At 39.4% G+C, this 19,893-nt stretch overlaps 1 protein-coding gene across 3 annotated transcripts in view; it reads right to left on the bottom strand.

The window, feature by feature from the left end:
• TRPM1 (transient receptor potential cation channel subfamily M member 1) overlaps nucleotides 1-19,893 on the bottom strand; it is a 125,596-nt gene that overhangs the window by 33,034 nt on the left and 72,669 nt on the right. For 2 of the 3 annotated variants that reach the window (XM_084532430.1, XM_084532431.1), the window contains exons 5-9: nucleotides 7,152-7,231; nucleotides 6,566-6,761; nucleotides 5,186-5,399; nucleotides 3,396-3,520; nucleotides 2,503-2,674 (exon numbers count right to left, since the gene is read on the bottom strand). In XM_084532430.1, coding sequence (XP_084388556.1) covers nucleotides 2,503-2,674; nucleotides 3,396-3,520; nucleotides 5,186-5,399; nucleotides 6,566-6,761; nucleotides 7,152-7,231 — 787 coding nt within the window. The remainder of the gene's footprint in view (nucleotides 1-2,502; nucleotides 2,675-3,395; nucleotides 3,521-5,185; nucleotides 5,400-6,565; nucleotides 6,762-7,151; nucleotides 7,232-19,893) is intronic. The other variant, XM_084532429.1, reaches the window with a different exon arrangement.

Here is a 19,893-nt window from a genome sequence, read left to right as displayed (position 1 = left end):
CCCAAACAACAGCAGCTCCTCTGGCCAACTCCCCCAGTTTTATGGTCGAACAGAACATCATATGGTATGGAAAATCCCTTCGGACAACTTGGGTCAGCTGTCCTGGCTCTGTCCCCTCCCACCTTCTTGTGAACCCCCAGCCTCCTTGCTGGCAGGGCAGTATGAGAAGCTGAAAAGTCCTTGACTTAGTGTCTGAAATGTCATTGTGTTATCAACATTATTTTCTTCCTAAATCCAAAACATGGAACCATACCAGCCACTATGAAGAAAATTCACTCTATCCCAGATGACACAGGACACCTTGCTTTTCCGTCAGGTTCATATTGTTCATTTGTTCACTCAGTGATGGTGAAATGTTTGTAATCTCTTTCAACAGACACCATGCAGAGATAAAACAGCTAAACATGATTCTGCTATTACTTCATTATCTTCACTATAACTTAGATGGCTCCTAAACCACTGTGCCTTTGATGCTTTAAGTCTTCATTGGTTACCTACAGGAAGTCTTCAGTAAGGTGACATACACCTATGCTTTCTCATAAGATAAAGAATAGGAATTTAGTCTCTTTATCATGAAGCTGAAATGGCTGGCCGATGGAAGAGACGACAGCTGAGCATCCCTTTGCTGTCCCTGCCTCACTGTGATCTCCAGGCATAGGATGACAAAGGGAAGCCCACAGGTCACAGGGTCTCAGTAGCCTCGGTCACAAGATCACTTGGGGAAATGAGGAACAAAACATTACCTGAAGGCTGACTAATCCCACTATTATAAGCATTTGAATTCAGTTCTTAATCTGTGAAATGACCAGTGTTTTGTAAAGATGTACTTTTTTGTACTGCTGAGTTCGCAGTTTTAGCCTTCATTCCTTTCCGAAGAACAGGAACATCATGGACAGTAACAGCAGAAGCTTCCTGACATCCTCCTGTCAATATACCCCAGCTCTGATAAGGAGTCACAGAGCCTGGGCCGGCCTCTGTGTCCATGAAATCCTTAGTGATTGCTGCTGAGATTTCCAGAAGAGGTGCCTGTGCTTGAAGCGACTAAAAAGAAACAAAACAACTCCCTGTATGTTGTTACTGGCAAGTGTATTGCAAAGCTTCACAGAACTCAAAATTTCTACACGTATTCCCAAGTAAGCCCCTTTTGTGACAAGAATCACCAAACAAACACTATTTAAATTAGAACCAATACTCCCAGCCCCAAGTGGTATTAGAAGAAATTATACAGAATATCTTGCCTCTGGGCCCTGACTTCCTTATCTTCCAAGCCAGTGCTCTCTTTTATAATGTTACAACTCTCCCAGCATTTCTGCAGATGACAAAGATGAAAAAAGCAAAGCCATGTTAGCCATTTCCAATGTCTGTCCATGGGCAACAGTGCGTGACGCTGTCTCCATGCTTGAAGGCAATAGGCATTATTTTAGTGAGTTTAGTTTCTTAAGCCAACTGTAAGCAAAAAGCAGTATTTGAAGACTTTCGAGAATGCTTTAATATCTTTTGGCAGATCTTTTAATGCATCTTTAGTCTGTAAACCAGCTCTTTACTTCACTTTTCTGCTCTACTGTAAAGGGCACTTAAACCCTATTGAAGACTACTATACAGTCCAAATGCAATTGGCATTCTGAATGTTTTGTTTATCTTATTTTTATAGGCATGCACAGCTTCTAAGGACATCTCTCAGAAGTCGGAAGGCTAGCTGGCAGAACTGATGTCTATTTTCCTGCACTTTTTAATTGAAGTCGAGAATCCAAGACTAATATATTTTTTGACTGTTTCTAATTATTTGTTTAACTTGCTGGAAAGCCACAGCTATTAGCACTTCTTATTTATTTAACATTTTTTAAAAAGTATTTTTTCAACAGAAGTTTTAATGAAAAATGCATTTTAAAGTATCTATTTTTTTTTTCTAAATAGTGACAAAAACAAATCTAGAAAGTTGCTTTAGAGAGGATGTAACAACTAGCAAAAAATTTAAAACTGCGTGGAACTCTAAATATAGAGGCACCGATGAGAAATTATCTTAGTAACTGCTTCAATAAAAATCAAAATTCAAACTGAGTTTATCTGGAAGATCACAGACTTTTGAGTGTGGTGTTTTAAAAGAAAAATTCATATAAAAGAGAAAAAAAAGTTAGTATAAACATAAAGTTAGTATAACATCGCCCCATTCTGTGTATTTACAGATGCTTAAAAATTCTTGCTAGAACTGCAAAAATACTTTGCATTCTCTTTTCCTTAAATTCTTACAGCTTTGAACCTTCACCTCACTTATTTTTCAACTTTTCTTCTTTTTTTTTTTACGTGATCCTTACTTTTCTGGGTTTTCTATGATGTTAGATGTGGGCTCTTTCATCTAGTTTAGTCACATAGTCCTGATCAAATTCCTGCTAGGAAGAGTTAGAAGAAACATTTAATTCCAATACCCTGAAGTATTTCAAGTATTTCCCTCTACCCTCCCTTCTTTAACACATTATTTTTTACAGTTTGCCCCACTGCACTTACGTGTATTAATTTTCTGGAGGGATATGTGTTTTTCCAACTGACGTCGTAGCTTTACTTCAGCTCCATATTTACCTAGTGTACCATTGTCTGCCAGAATGAAATGGGTATGGGAACTGTTGAGCACAGAGAGCTTACTTAGAGGGTTTGACATTGTTTGGTAAACACGTGTTACCTGTCAAAAGGAGAGGTGCACCTACATTAGAGCTACCAAATAAACACGAAAATCCTCCACAACATTCAACAGAAGCACACACTTTATGAGGAAAGAAATCAACCAGATGTTTGTAACTGAAAACAGAGGAGAATTAGAAAAGGAGCTAGCCTTTACACTCAAAACTTGAACTCTTCACAGCAGTGTTTTCACTGGAGAATCAGTCATATCTGTGCATTCTCCTGCATGTTCACCTACGCTCATTGATGTACTCTGCTTGATCACATACTGTCTTATGTATTCCTATCGCTGCATTAGAAAATACATGCTCACTTGGAGTCACTACTGGTTAATAAGCCACTCCTGAGTACCCACCTACGATGAAGTTCTAGAAGCAAAAAGGCACTTCCATGATTTATAAAACTCGGCACTTCCATGATTTATAAAACTCAGCATAACCGCGCTGAAGGTAGAACCTAAAACCAGCTCACACCAGAGAGGTCTCTACTAGTGAAAGTAATGGAAACCTAACTAGCTCCTTACGCACTCTGTGGTCATACATGACATCCTGTCGTATTTAAACAACAGCCTTTTTTCAATAAATTGTCCAATTTCAGCTCTTAAGCAATGCTTTAGAAACAGTGAAAATAGTGAAAATACTAATACTACAAATAGATGAACTGTGTATTTTGCTACAGAACGGACATTACTAATTACAAAGGAATTTCCTTAAAACACTTACATCTTTTCCTATCAGATCTTCCTTGTTTTCTACAATGCCCCATGGTGCAATTCCTATGGCACAGATTCGTCCTCTGGATTTTGAAGAATGATCTTTCAAGGCATCTCCCACATGACGAATGACACCTATAGATACAAATCATTGAATTAATTCTTGGCACTTTTAAGAGATTACCAAATAACAGAATTTTCTTCTTGCTTCTCACTGAACTCCCTAATTTTCTGCATTACTTTCACTACCTAAACTGTTCTTTATGATACAATATGCAATGCAGACAAACACATGCTTATATTTTGTTTAAATCTTATTTTTTTTTCACATCCTTGTTCTGAATTCACTCAAGCATTTGGAAAACTTATCCAGTTACTTAACTTACCACAGTGTAATCTGTACCAGTAAATGGAATTACACCATTCATTGTACACAATGCTGAACACATATGGAATGCTATCAGTTTACAAACTTGGGGTCTAAGCAAGCAAAAAGCATGCGGGTTATCTAATAGATGTTTTTCCACTCCAAAATTACTCTGATCAACAGTCATCACCTTCCCTTAAAGATATATCTTTCTTGTAAAAGTAAAGTCAAAGGAGCTCACTTTTATCTTGCGTAGCTTTCTGAGAGGTAATACAAAGATTTATTTCATGAGGATAGTGGCCTAGAAATATTATAATGAAAATCTGCACCTGATTGTTCTTTGAAGGTCACTTTCAATCCATATTAAAGAGAAATGAATTAGAAACCAACTGGTCTCCAAACATAATAGTATATAACGAGTCAGCTATCTTTCAACACATCTTTCAAATTCTGGACATCAAATCAATGCCACATTTTTCAGAGACTCCATGAGAAATACTAAAAACCTCCGGTGGGGTTATCTGGAGTTACGCTACACATGATGTTTTAGATATGGTCAAAAAGGAAACAAAGACACAGAACTTTTTCAGGTGGCCTGAAGACTGGAAGAAAACACAAACAGGAGATCACAGTGTCTCCAACTACTGTGGCATCATTTACACCCAACTTACAGATTTGTGTTTCAAGATCATTAATTTACAGTAATTCCTTTAAGAATAAATACCTCATATAATTACAAGTCAGAGTGTAGGTATTCATAGCAATAGGTGATCCAGGGAGACAGTGACTCAGGGACAGGGCATTTAGGATGGATAATCAGCTGATCACTAACTCTCAGACAGATCACACAGCCTAACGGCTCAGTCCTTGGCTGCATGAACAAGGAAGTGTCAAATGGAAGATGACAGTGTGTTAAGCATGTTTCACTCCAGAGATTAAAAGCTTCATCAAGCACTGTACCAAAAATTGCAGCATTTAAAATTTAAGAAAACTGTTAAATAAATAAATAAAAGGAGAGTTCAAGGCAGAGGTGTGATAAAGACTGAAGGACTGGAAAAATGTGACAGTCTTAAGGAACTCAGCCTTTGTAGTTTGATAAAAACACTGTGTATAAAAACAGGCACAGGAAATAGACTTCTAGTAAGAGAAAAACCTATGCAAAAATAATAATAATAATAATTAAAAAAAAAAAAAAAAAACAGTGAAAGAAGTTAAAACTAGGCCAATTCAAAGTTGAAGATTTCTTAACTATGAGGAGAATTGACAAAATATCACATCTAGTCGTAGATTCCTTGCTACAGTGTTCCTTTTTTTGGTCTAGTGGCTAATAACTCATTCATGTAGACTTAAATCTTCTGCCTTTGGGAAAGAATAGTAGCTGAAAATGAATGAATGAATTCTTAAGTAAACTAAAAGTTCCAGGAATAGTTTACCTGTACTAACACCTCCAGTGAAAATCCAGGCTCCAGTGGTCATGGCAGCCTTTATCAGACCTTTTCCAAACACTTGCTTCAGTTTTGGTTGCATTTCAAAGTTCTGGAGCCCCCCATGGACAGAGATTAAGAGTTTGGGCAATTCTAGTTGCCAGTCTTTCACCATGAGATGCAGCAGAGAATCTGGTTTGGTGTCATATGACACACGGATATACTGCAAAGACCAACACATAATATTATCCCCCTGTCAGCCGCATAAACTGTCCATTGACTAAGCACAGAATGGTTACATTAAGCCACCCATCCTGACAAAGAGTTTTACAATTATTAAGCAGCACCTTAAACTTACCTACTGCTTATGATTAAAAGAAATAGGTTGAAAACTTTCATTTTGCTATTCAGAATTTACCATTCACTTCATGATTTAAAAGCACCACTTTCCTCTCCCTCCCTTCAAAACTGACTGCAAGTGAGTGATCCTAAGCTCTTACTACAAATCTGCCCTGTTGGAAGTTACCAATTTAAAATGTCTGGAAGGTGTCATTCCTAAAATCTTGGTTTGACTGCCAAAGAGAAGCAATGATCTTCATAAGAATAGGAAACCTATGCTACATTTATCCCATTCACTGCTGACATCCATTTCCATGTCTGCAGCAATGATTTTTAGTCTCAGTTTAGTTCCGCCTTTCTGATTTCCTTTCAAACTACTACTCTATGAAACAAAGCTATGAAACAGACTTGGGCTTATTTCTGTTTTAAAAATAACTACTACCAAAAATCATCAAGCTCTCCCATATATTTTAGATAAGCTCTTGCGGTATGACTGTTTTAACTGGCAGTCTCAGTAGAGATATAAGAAAGCAAATAGGCAAAGGAACAAATCCAGGTTTGGATCTGAGATGCAAAACAGGAAGATATTTTTTGTAAAAGCTTGAATTGCTGTTACCCATTGCTAAGGAAACTGAAAAGTTCATTTTCCAGCTCCATGAAGCCTCTTCTCTCAGGAAAGCTAAATTAACTTCTGATTTTATTAGACCTCAAACCTTAAAACAACTTCTATATCCATTCTGGGTTATTTGGCCCACAAGCTAACAAATCTAACACAAATAGATAGAACCTTGGGCACTAAGGTGCATCCCCAGCTGATATTTACTGACAGTAACTTCAGTGACAGTGTTTCCCCAAGACACTATAAGGTGCTTTCTAGAACAGTATTATTTTTCTTCCGTCTTCTCTTTTTCTCTTTTTGAGCATCCTCTCCACACCTTTCTTGGGCAATAGAGACTCCCTCTGTTTTCAACGAATTATGTACTATGTGAGCTGAAATCTTATTAAGCTAGCATATGAAATGAGTATCTTAGAGTAGCCTGTGCTCCTTACCATGGCCTTATTTGAATGTCCTCCTCCCTGGAATTCAAGGTTTCCATAGGTATCAGTTGGGTATGTCTGGGTGTGTTTGCTGACAGACCATTTCTCTGGTTGAGCTTCCACTTGCTTTGTTTCTTCTCCATTTTTATTAGCTGTTATACTTGGAGGAGGTGGAATATGCTGGTTAATGAGTTGTCCACAGCAGCACCTGAAAGTTACAATTTGAAGCAAATTTGAACACAGTATCCACACTACAGGTTTGTGACTAAAAAGCAAATAAATCAGAAATGGCATTTTCAGTTTATCATGCCTCGCTCTACTTGACTCACAGAAACAGGTCTAGGTCATATCTTCAATGCTAGGAACTAACAACTCACTGCCTCTCCTTACTGCACAGCCTTATCGTGTCTGTACAGTACATCCCATAGCTCTGTGCCGACCGGAATGCAATCATGTCTTGCACTTCTGTTGCCCTTTAACATGTCCTTAAGAGCAATAAGTAAACTTGGTCTCACTTTCACCTGTATAAACCCAAATAGAGCCCAGTTTCCTTAGTATTAACTTCTCTGTTGGCTATTGCAAAAATTTCAAAGGTTACCTGCTAATGTCTTTGCTGTTGGCAATTACATAGATGCATTCTCTTTTTGAAAAGGTTTTCTCTATCCAAGCCTTTTGACCCTTAAAGGGAAAAAAATAAGAAACATAATGAAACGGTTCTGGGGCAAATATAGTAATATTTTCATCCTGTTCTGAAATACAAGCATTGAATTCAATAAATCACCTTAAAACACCATATATATCTACCCACAAAGCAATTAAGTGATGTGAATTTTCTATGATTTGGGTAAAAATCGAAGCTAGAATATATGTAAAAACCTTTATGTACAAACACGTTGGTCTTGCAAGTACAATGCTCATCTGAAGCTCTACCGAAAATACATTTGCTTCTTATTTTAGCAAATAGCAAGTGGACACCAAGTAGTACAGAAAAACAGCGTAAGTTGTGACATAAACAGATCAACAGTATTTAATCCAAACAACGCTTTAATACTGTTCCTTGTATGAAGAAATTACTTCCTAAAAAACTTTCCCAGTTTGATGATTTATCTTCTCATTTTGTCCTGTTTTAAATCACGTTCCAATCATTCCAAAGGCATTTAACTCTGAAATGAGACATGTCTAGAGGAGAAAAGTGAAAGAACATTTAGCAGAAAAAGGACAAACTCTTCAGGCATGGTGTTACCTGTGAAATGGGAAAATGACCTTGAAGACAAAATAGGATCATGTTGGCTGGGTCTGCAAACCAGATTTAATTAGACCAAGCTCACAACCATTAAAAAAAAAAAAAAAGAAAGAAAGAAAACAAGCTGTAGGCAAGCTAGAACAGAACCACGGATCTGCAATGCTGTTAGAAAGCTTATTCTGAAAGCGCAGTCCACTTAGGCCTGGGAATGCTGAAGGGAGTGAGTTCAGAAACGGCTACAAGCCAATGTTTCCCATACTTTCTTACTTGCAAACTCTAGGGCTTGTCCTTGCAATCATCAACAAGGCAAAGTATCATCATGATGGCAATACTAAACAATATTTAGTAGTGAATTTGAAAAAATAAACTCAAAAGCAGCTCCCCTTACATTTTAAAGGAATAAAAAATGTTAAAGTACACTCACAATTTGATGGCACGGATAACTTTGCCTTGATGATGAAAGATGCTTCTTCTAAGTTTGGATTAGGGAATTAGAGTCTGAATTCATTTTTCAAGGAGCAAGCAAATGCCAAGTGCATTGCTTTAGTTTCCTCTATGAAAGTGAAATGAAACTTTTGCAGAGGCAAAAGCTAAAAATGCCATGTAAACTTTAAAGTCATCTGCAGATTTCTGTCAGCAGAAAACTCCGTCAGGCTGTCTGGTAATAGAGGGCCACTCCATCCCTGGACTAACTGCTGCACAGACTACAGCGTGATGAATAGAGGGGTGTGGCAGTTTCTCATTTTTTCTTGTCTGAGGCTGTCTCTGAAGTTCCTTTGTTCGCTGACTTGTTGGGTCCTGTCCGGCTTCTTCATTTCCTCCATTATGTCTGAAATAATAGATTATTGAAGTTCCCTCACTGTAAATAAGTTGCAAACCCAATTCCATGATTGCTGATAAAAGCTTTTGCTCCACGAAAAAGCTGCCCATAATGTGTCCAGGTAAGCTAATATTTGCCTCTCTCAGGTGCCTCTCAGCCTGAATGCCTCGACAGCCAGTGGTCTAGGAGATCCTGCACTTCTGCTCTCCACTTGAAATAGTTACTGATTTACCAAGACAGAACTGCCTTGTTTCACGTGAAAAGGAACTGTTCACCCGAGAGGAAAGAGTTAAGAACTTATTAGAAAAAAAATAAAAATATGTAGCTTACAACGTTACTTGTTTCCTAAATGACGAGGCATATATTTCAGGCATTTAGCATAAAGATCTTGATCACAAGCAGATTTTGAAGCCAAGAGGATATTAGATTTAGTATCTAAAGGCAGCATGACATGGTCAGCTGTCTTGACTCAATCCAATCTCTCTTCAAATGAGCCTAAAAAGCCTTTGTTCCCAAAAATATTTCAAAGGTTCTTTTTACACACTTTCTGGACAGGTTCGTACAAGATGACAAATTTTAGTGATAACATTATTAGAAACAGCTGAGAAAACATTTTAATTTTATAGCATTAGAGTCAAGTTATCAAGGCGCAGTTCTAGCAAGGCAGAGAAGTAAGCACCCAAGAGAGGGAGATCCACGAGGCTCTGTGATAGCAGGAGGTGGATGGCTAGAGCAAACACTTGCAGTTTTCCTCTCTGGAACCAGATTTGGCTGATTCACAGGCATTCGGGCAATTCAAAATATTCAGATGGCCCAAACCACTTTGTATGACAGGAATTACATTAGTTTTTAAAAATGGATCCCAAACCACACAGTATCCAAATTCACTGCCCTTTTACAACTCTGCCCAAGGATGTCACATGTGCTTACGCCCACTGTACTAGCTTATGGTCTTTAACGTTATAAAATGAGCTTAGCAGGATCCTGTTACAGAGGTCGCATCATTTATCCCCCTTTTTTTTGCCTTGTTAAATATATTCATTTTTTGTCTGAATAAAATTTTAGGCTTCTGTGTGGTCTTTATTAACTCCTTGACTGAGGGACACAAATGCCCAAAGCAATCCCACCTTGGGAGAAGCACTCTTCAGTATACCACTCGTCACAGATTGATTTAACCGGTTTGTGCAGAATACTGGAAAATGTAAGCTAGAAATATCAAAACAACTTGGATTTTTACACCACGTCATTGATTATCGTTTTACCTCACAGCTTGTCAAAGAACAAACTTTCCTATTTCATGTGTTTCATGTAAAAACAATTCATTAGCCACTGGATTAAATCACAGACTTAATACGTGTTTGGAAAGGAGCTTTCGCATCTTGGTATCAAAAATGAGCTCTACAGTACAGCTGAGCATTCATTGTTAAAAACCCTGCCACAGGAAGTCTATTATCTATGGCTACACTGAAAAAAAAACAACACATTTTATTCTCACACCTAAAAACCCCGTTAAAGCTCAGTCACTATAGGCTCTCCAGTTGGACAATACACTATGCTCCACTGGCTTATTTTTTCAGTGCTAATGAGAAGTAGGCAAAAGCAGGCATTACAGATCAGGGGAAATAAAAACTCAGCACATTTGGTCAGCCTTTGAAGTTTCACTGCCTTTGTCTGTTTAATCTGCTTAACCAAAGCTTGATTATAATCCGATGCAAATACTTGAGCAGACATTCAGCGTCAGAAAATGGGCAATTTCCCCACTTGTTTGATACAGATTCTGTACTTTTTTTTTTCTCTGGAATGAAATTTGTTTGTTTGCTTGAGGGAAAATGTAATTACACATACTGTCTCTTGTGAGCTTGAAAAAAATAGAGCATTTTTTTAACAGCCTTGGAATGGATGAATTCTGAAAGGGCTACGGCAGATCAGCTACAGTTTTCAGGCCAGTGGGAGTATTAGGCTGGCAGACAAATGGGTGCTGCCAGCAAGATAATGGCACCAACAATACTGCGGGTTTTCCACTGACCTCTAAGAAACACAAAAAAAACAAGATCCCAAGTTGCTGATAGTAGCGAAGTTCAAACCTGCTTATTACTGCAAATCCTGAATGTATTTATCAGGGTACCTGATCTTGAAAAAATGCGTACTTCAGATGTTCAGTGGCATGTTTGTTCTCCTTTATGAAAACTGACAACAGGTCTCCTAAAACAAAAAACAAACCACTGCTAATTCTTGGTCGTCAGCCTAGAAATCAATATATTGCCAGGACACAGTATTAAATAATCCTGTGTTTTATTACCCTCCTCATGGATTCTTTTGGTCCTCTTAGCGTTAAAAGAGGGCATTTGTCTCCTGTAGAAGAGACTGGAAATTATTGTTAGTTTGTAAATAAGTTAATAAATGAGTTAATAAAAATCAAGACCCTAAACAAACAATCTCCTTTCAAGCACTGCCATTAATAAACAAAATAATTAGTTCCACTACGACCAGCTGTCCTGGGAATACCACAAACAAACTGTTTGGTGAGAAACATGCATACATCAGGTTGCAGACACACAGGAACTCAACTGAGGGAAATAATCTTTACCACCACATACAGACAACTCCAGTTTGCTGCTGAAGTAACACGGAATTGTGTGTATTTGGCTTCATATATAAGCAGCCATTCAATGAACCAGCAGTGGGCCTGAATTTCAGGCTACACTGAGGCAGAGCTGCAGGCTCTGTTTCACTGCGGCTTCATGCAAGAGCACAGGGCGGGCTCTGGACCAATGCCCCTCCGGAAAAAATGCAGGGTGGGAATTAATACAGGAGAGCAAACTCACTGGAAATGGTGAGAGACAAATGTATGCTCCATTGGGACACCAGAACCTGTGAAGCTCATTTGCCACGTAAACCTGCAGGACAGCAGGAGTATTTAGGGTCTCTGCAAAATCAGAACGATAACATTATTACTGCAGGAAGTAGAAGAATTTGTGGACCTGAACGTGGTCAGGGATGAGAGCTGTAGTGTCGCTGGAGCACATCCAAAGCCTAAACCCAACCAGACCTGAAACCAAACTGGTCAGACCTCTTATCTGTCATGTTCCCCAAAAAGCAAAGCTCCTTGCAACAGGGACATGCCCTTGCTGGACAGGCTGACACGACTGAATTGCTGCTCACAGCACAGGGTGGGACTTTGGCCCTATCTGGCCGTTAGAGAGCACTTGTAGGAAAGCTCCTTGGCAGCTGGGGCCCTATTAAAGAGCACACGCTCCCCAGCTGCTGCACACCAGAGAGGCTTTGCCTGTACCAGGCACAGCTGGGCAGCAGACAAGGAGGCAGGCCGACAGCAGTGCGTGCTGCGCAGCGCCACGGGCACAGATGCAATGGGGGAGTAGGCAGGGGAACTAAATGTGTTCTGCATAATATGGGGCAGGCTAAATCAAGCACAGAATAATACAAAACTGGAGCTGGCTGGGCAGCAGCATTCACATCTGCTGCAGCAATACAAATTATTTTCACCAATGTTTCGTTATGATGTGGACTGATGACTGCCAGTTATAGGAACACACAGCTGTAACCCTTTTCACATCACCTTACCAACATTTTTTGGTAATCCAGCTTGCAGCATGCTGCAAAAGGTGGCACCACCAGGGAAGTCAAATCTCAACTCTGTTGCCCAATTATTTAATTAGAATGACCTACAGAATTAAACTGGAATATTCATGCTGCATTTCAGCAGAGATGTTTGCGTTGGTGAGACGGTGAGAAAGAAATAACTGGAGATGGAATGAAATTCATGCTGTGAGCACATGTAAGCACAATTCCACTTGTGGTGGAAACAACTCCTTTTGTAAATGCCATTCAGGTAATCACAGTCAGTTGCCTTTACTTGAGAAAAAAATAATAATAAAAAAAAACAAAAACCAGCATCAATAACAAATGAGAACTCCCCCAAATAAACAATTAGGAGAAAAAAGGAAAATAAACCACTGTATCAGCAGAGACTCTGTTACCTAGGCCTTAGAAATTGATCCTAGAGAGGTTTCTACTTAAAGCTTCTGTAAACTGCAACCTGTCAATTATGCTATCCATCATTTTTTTTCACCTTGAAGGGATACTTTTCCCAAGTACCCAACTAGTCACCCTTTAAGGTGATCGGGTTATCCTGTGATGGCAGCTCCACTCTTCTGGGGACACAGGTCCTTTTCAGGGGGTCATAAATGGGAATTCTGAAAGCACCAGCCCTTCACTAGCTTATATGCAGTGCCACGTACACACAGCTTCTCAGCTTCCAAGGCAGACTTGGCTCATGTCTGGCCAGCAGTACTTGCATTTGTTCTCATTTACATATATTGATGCATCACCCCTAGATTGATTCTTCTCTAATTCTCCCTTTTTCCAGAAATAAACATCTTGATTTCTTTGTAGGTGAAGAAATCTTCAAGTTGGTGTATCTGTGGTGTATTTCCAAAGCCTACAAACCATCCTTCCATTTCAGATCCATCTCAGAAATCTGTGAGGGCTCTCCTATGCAGCCAGTCTGCACAGGATCCTGACAAATTTGCACCAGACTCTGCTCTCCAAGGCTGTTGGCGTCAGTTTCTTTTCTTACCATATCTCTTCATTGCTCATTAGGATGTTACTGGTGGGCCAAAAACTGTTAAAAACGTGGGATGGTATCACATTCTGGAACTGGACTCCAATCACAAATGAGGGAAATAAAAATGTTATGGGAGATACCCTTTCTGTTCTAGGGAAAGTGTGAAATAAATGCAGCCCTACCCAGAAGAGCTCTCTTTCCAGTAACAATGCTCTTGCTTGGAGAAATATACTGCAAATTATGTGATGAATGCCAATAGCCAATGTTGTAGATATACACAAACTGATAAACCTTCACTGAAAAGTTGATCATTGCTGAGAGAAGACAGGACATAAAACCACAATAATGTTCTTAATTTGTCGTATGTCACTAGGGAACCAGACATAAATAATGTGCCCAACTGTGAAACAGTTACGGCCTGAGAAACAAAGCTAAGTTTCCAAAACCCTGCTCTGCATGAATTCTATCAAAAGCAGTGATAAATACAACAAACCAGAGTTTTAGCAGTTACTGAGTAACTGCTGAATGTGAAGTAACAAACAATATTCTGCAACAAAGAGGATTCCCTATCTCGTTTGCTAATAAGCAAAGCATTAAAAAAGGAGTTAGGACAGTTTTAAGATTCTTTCAAAGGAATGACTATTTCCTTTGTCAGGATTCTTATTCTCATCCCACTCACCCATGCTCTTCCAGCAGCCTTGTCAGGGAACCCACTGATTGCTCTGTGGATGAGACAAACACAGCACAGGAAGGACGGCAGAGCCACTTTGCCGTATGGTATTTCAAACTCAGGCCAGAAAACACTCCTGCTGCTGATGTGGAAAGCAGTAAACAGTGCTTCGTGTCTTCATTATGCTTTGTGGTCCTGACCTGCTGGTGAGGCAGGCAGCAAACGTTTGCTGGAACAAGAGCAATCATTTTCTCTCCCCTTGGATTAGCTTAGGGATACAGACTACAAAAGGAAGTAACAAGCTCTCTTTTCCCAAAGTTACACAATTCTGCCACGTCTCCTACAGATGCAGCTCTTTCCCAGAGGCTTGAAATGAGTAATGACTACAGCCTCACCATCACCGCAGACCTGGGTTGCTCTGACACGACTGGATACACCCAACTCTGGCACAACGTCCACAGAGGCACATTGGAGCAATGTGCTGCCTGAGCACCGGTGCCCTACTGCGAGACAGATGCAGCTGCTCAGGCACAAAACCATACAGCCAGCACAGCTAGCACCAAGCGACCAACCAACCATTTGGAGAACAAAGCTGGAAGGCTCAGCTCAGTGCTTGCCTGCAGAGAACATACCTCATATAGTTGTTTTTTTTAAATTTCCTTTGCAAAATGCAACAAAAGTCTCAGTGACCAGGTTACACACCATATCTACCACATTGTAAGACAGCAAAAGAATTCCTGCAACAGCTCTGTCCTACCCTGTACTGTGACACATCTCAAGGACGAGATTTTCTAGGAAATGGTACCTATAGTACTCAATTTATTACCTACTGCAGTTCCTTCACTAACTTGTGAAGTCCTCCTGTTCTAGATGCTGGGGAGATGAGGAACACTTGTACCTGTACTTAACTGCCTTTCTGAGATCTGGTTTGGATTTTTCTGTTCCCAAAAAACCTTCAGGCTGAGGCAGACACTCCAGTTTTACTCCAAGCACCTGAGTAGCAGAATTGTAAGAAACACAAACCAAGATGCTAGTCTGTGGGAAGAGGAGTCAGCCCTGCCTACAAAAAAACATTCTGAAGAGGCCCCATATAGCTCAGTGGATGAGTAAGGAGAGAGGGCAAGCAGCCTCTGACATTACACAAGCCTAAGTAGCCTGGCAATTACTATTTTCCACTATAATTCTTCAGTAATCCTTGTTTGAAGATAAAAGACAACACTGGTATTTAGATTTGCAGAGGCTCAGGAATTGCTTCTGTACAGCAGTACTTACCTGCCCTAACATAAAGACTCTTTGCTAGGCATATTTTTAAAGAAAGTTAGGACACACAACGGATATGTATGTGGGACATGATAAAGAGGTTAAAAATACAATTATTCCTTTGCTCTTTGTAAGAGTTTACAGGTTACTAATTCAAAGAGAACTTCTATAAAATTTCTGATAAAACAGTTAAGAGTGCTGATTTTTCACACGTGATGTAATGGTATGGTTTGAAATCCTTTTATTGTTCTCAGTTAAACACTGGAAACCATGAGAAGAAAAAATATTTTCAGGAGAACGACTTCCTGATGTGTGAGATCCTTCTGTATCTCACTGCGTGTCTCTGAAGAGCGTGTTCTAAGTGCCCCGTCCCAATCAGCGCTACTTCAAATGCACAGCGCACTAAGCGTGTAGACTTGGAGACTTTATTATATTAACATTTTTCAGATGTGGTAAAATAAAGCCATTGTTTAAGGCATACTGCTAAGCATGTTAATAAAATACTTTAAAATGACTACTACGTAAAATTTCTATAATTGCAATATAACACAATATATGCATATCCCAGATGTCCCTAAAATCTGGACATGCTGGTAACAAATATCTACCTCCACCTTTTGCTTTCTGTGAATATGCACACTCTTATATATGTAATAGAATAAAAAAAAAACAAAAAAAAAAACAGTCCGTCCATTAAGAAATGAATACCATTTTGCAGCACATAAGGCTTTCCTGAAAGCAAGATTCCACAGGTAGAAATTTGTTAAATAGTTTGAACTGTTGAAAATGTTCGACTTGCTGTGGGCGATTTTACACTCAGTGAAGCAATTACTTTCCAAGCACTGGCTAGCATGGAAGCTTTAACAGAATATGCCACAGCGCAATCAGCCACATTTTGCACCCTGTTGCTTTCTGTAATTTTCAAAAAGAAAGTATTTCCAACTACTGTAACTCTTGGGCTGCAGGATCTGTACAGAATTATTCTTTGTAATCTTTTAGAAATCATTATGGAAAAACTGGAACTCAAAGGTTAAATTCTTCCTAGAGAGGATAAATACGTATGTTTCAAACACTTGCTGTATTATATACACCCGAGAGTTGCCAAGATTCACCAGGAACTTTCTGAAAATTTGAATACTCTAGGACTGAAAAAAATCACAAAAGACAAGAGAGCAAAAGGAGATTTCAAATGAGTCTGTAGCTGTTTATAGATAAGAACAGTTTTCGGAAAATGGGGTCAACTTTCTGTCCAGTCCTTATACCATGTAAAACCACCAAACCTGGGAGTGAAAAGAATTCAGTGGTACAACAGAACCAGAGAGCAGTATCTCCAGTGATGTTCCTCGATGGTTTTGTACGGTATGTAACACAGAGTTTGTCTCTAAAGAGAGAGAAGATCACACTTCAACAGCTATGATCCAGGAAACACAGGAGATACTCTGCCTTTACGGATACACAGTGTCATTTACGGATCTCAAATATTACGTGTAACTCAGCAATGGATTTGTCTTTAGAGCATTAACTGCAATGTACCATTTGAATTAATCTCAAACTATTACCATTAAATTTCAAACATGATAATAAATGGATTTATTTTCTTCCAGAAATACATCTTAAAATTTCGTAGTTCATGCCTAAAACTTCTAAAAGGACTCCTACATTTCAAATTTTCTCTGAGAGCAATTGATAAACATATGCACCTACATGTCCTTACACCACGCACAGATTTTGACTGGTGTCAAGAAATAAGCCAGACAACAGTTTCTTAGCTTGGGTGATACAAAATGTACGGGGTAAAGATTCCTCTATATGCACAGTTAAATTTGATTCTCTGATTCTGAGGTAAAGAGCCAAGCCAAGTCCACATCATGTGAATGTACCAGAATTGTAAAGCCTGAATTGGGTGCGTTAAAGGAGACTCAGACAGGCCAGGACCTCTGTTCACAGCTGCTTCTGGCTCCACAGGGGACTAGGAGGATACATCGTCTTGGAGCTCCTGCTACCCTGAGAGGTCCCTCCCCAAGCACCCCAGTGCCCTCCAGCAAAAGGGCTGGAATGCCAGAAGAGCAGGTGGGAGCAGCCTTCTTCGGGATTGGGATTTGAAGAGCTAGGCTTACACGGGCCAGGACTTCTCAGGCTCCTCGGTCATTTGAACAATTGGGATGTGAAGAGCAAGGGAGAACGTGTAGGCTGGATCTTGGTGAGGAAGTTCGGAGACTTCTGCTTTCAGAGCCCAACATGCTTTACAGCCAAAAAGCCTGACTTCAAATGAAAGCAGCAGCATTGCTGATACAAACATGATGTTGCTGCTGATAAATGTATGGTAAATACTTTTCACTGGGTGCCCTTACTGGTGTAAGAAAAAACACCAAAACCCATTCCCTCTTCTGTTCTAAGACTTCCGTAATACCTGACCTAACATCAGCCCCTGAGAAATCAAATTAGAAACAAACACACACAGAAAGAAGCTTATCAGAAGGCTTGTTGCCAACTGGGAGCTCCCAAGAGCATTACTGGCAAATTTTGATATCTGAAGAACACCACAAAAACAAATCAAAGACTCAACCTACAAAACAAGTAAACCAGAACTCCATCCCATTTGCTGCAGAGTAGCTCTAAGGCACCAAAATATGTAAGATGTTTCCACCCAATCCCTCTTTTCCGGCATTTCTACTTCTTATTACAGTCATTCCAAAGCAATTTCCTACTTTTAAAATGTTATGAAACACCTTTCTTTGAACCTGAAAACTTGTTTTGCCTTCTTGCCATTAGTAGTTCAGCTTCTATGTCTTTCAAAACAATGAGAAATCTACAAAGTATTCTAGTCAGAGTACTATTATTTCAACTGAGTTATCTTTCTCCAATCAATCACAGCTTGATACAGTTCTTCAGCGCAAAATTAAATTATGCACAACGATGCTAAAAAGGTAGCAAGGCAGAAAATGATCAGGAATGAAACAAAAAAAAAAACATTTTAAATTACGTCCTACCTGCTTGCCACTGGAAGTGCTTCAGAGTTTGGAAAGATGATTCACATCTAGAATAAATAAATTGCATTTAACTCTGAGCTTGTCCCATCTTTCTGTTTATTGTTCAGACTCCTCACTCATCTCACTGGTAGGACTTCCAGTCTCTCTGAAGTTCATGAGAATTCCCAAGGAGATGGGTTTCCACCACTTTAAGAAGAGAATCTCATATGATAAGCATGTGAGCAGCTTCTTTGTTCAAACCAATCTCATGACTCCCTTTGAAGGTAATCCTTTAGAAGTCTCATGACCCATCTCCCTGCCCAGAGGGTATTTTCATCTCATGGTGGAACAAGGCACAACAAATCTACTTTGATAGTGCCCAAATCTCCAATTTGTTAAACCTCCTTTCCTCTCTTCAAACATTGGATATACTCACTGTAAAAATGCCAGCACTGCAGAAAGGCTAAAGCGGGAGCTGAAACTTTTAATTTGAAGTATCCCCTCCCTTCTGCTAAAATATCAATGTTATTTGCATAATTGAGACAATTGGACATAATAGTCCTTTCAGGGGTCCTCATTAGACGTACAGCTCTACATTCTTTGAAAAAAAAAAAAAGAAAAAAGGAGGTCATACAGCATTAATTATACCTAATCCTTTTTAGAACAATTTGAAGTTAGGAAAAATGTTGTACTAAACCAGCTGAAGTTGTAAATAACCCATTCATTTTGTAACTTTACATATCACATGCATTTTCATACTCTGTTGCTTTTGTCAATTTAATTAATTCCTTTGCTGCAAAGGACTTCTGCAACTTCTACTTTAAAACTATCAATGGCAAAGGACATAATGCATTGCAGGTAGTTATTTATTCTGCTCTAACTTTCCAATATCCACCTTGCTGTGCAGAGTGCCAACACTGCAAATAGATGAGCACTGCACCCAGGACCGCATGTAAGAATTACACTGTTTAGACCCAAATGCAGTTTCACTCCTTGTTCTGCTGCACTGCATTGTGCAGCCGGAAAGTCTGCTTGACTGATCTTACTTCACTGTTCCTACATCCAATCACCACACTAACCATAAATCCCATTGTGACTGACAAATAAGTATTTTAGAGATACAACTTCAACTTCTGCCCTGCCCCAAGCACCAAAGCATGCAGCTGTAACAGCTTTATTTTAGGACCAGATCCTGCTCTTCCTAACGAGACAAAATTCCTTCTGACTTCATGAGGGACAACAATGTCAGTACAGAAGAGTTAGACAAACCTCTGGAAAACCACAATGCAAATCAATTTTGCATTCATTTCTGTTTAAGGAACTGATACATTTTGGAGAAGGCAACAGACATGATTAGCAGCATGAAGTCAAAAAAGGCAAGCATAAATCCGTGTGGGATACAGCACTCCACAAATAATGGAAGTACAGATTATTCCTTTAGTTAGGGAATTTCCTACTTAAAGCCTTCATCCAGAAGACTGGATCAGACTCTGTCACTGTTGTTCAACAGGCACCTAACCAGGGCATATCACAGCTATACTCCGCAGCTACTTAAGTTTCCTTTTCTACAGTTTCAAAATCAAGTTGAAATTGCTAGCTCTCATCTCTGAAATTGCACTGAGCTTAAATTCCTGTTGTACCAGCAGCTGTCTGGTATCCTGTTCAAGCAAAGGAGGGGGCTCAAAGCCATTGCCCACAATCCTTAAAAGCTGAGCACAGACATGGAGGATAAGTCAACAGATGTTCTTTCAGTGAAAACCACATTTCAGACATCCTGGCTTTATGGATGACCC

This window comes from Aythya ferina (assembly GCF_964211825.1).
Source record: "Aythya ferina genome assembly, chromosome: 11".
In the NCBI taxonomy this organism is placed as follows: Eukaryota; Metazoa; Chordata; class Aves; order Anseriformes; family Anatidae; genus Aythya; species Aythya ferina.
Note: the sequence above shows the minus strand (reverse complement) of the source record. Positions and strands in the feature narration are given on the sequence as shown.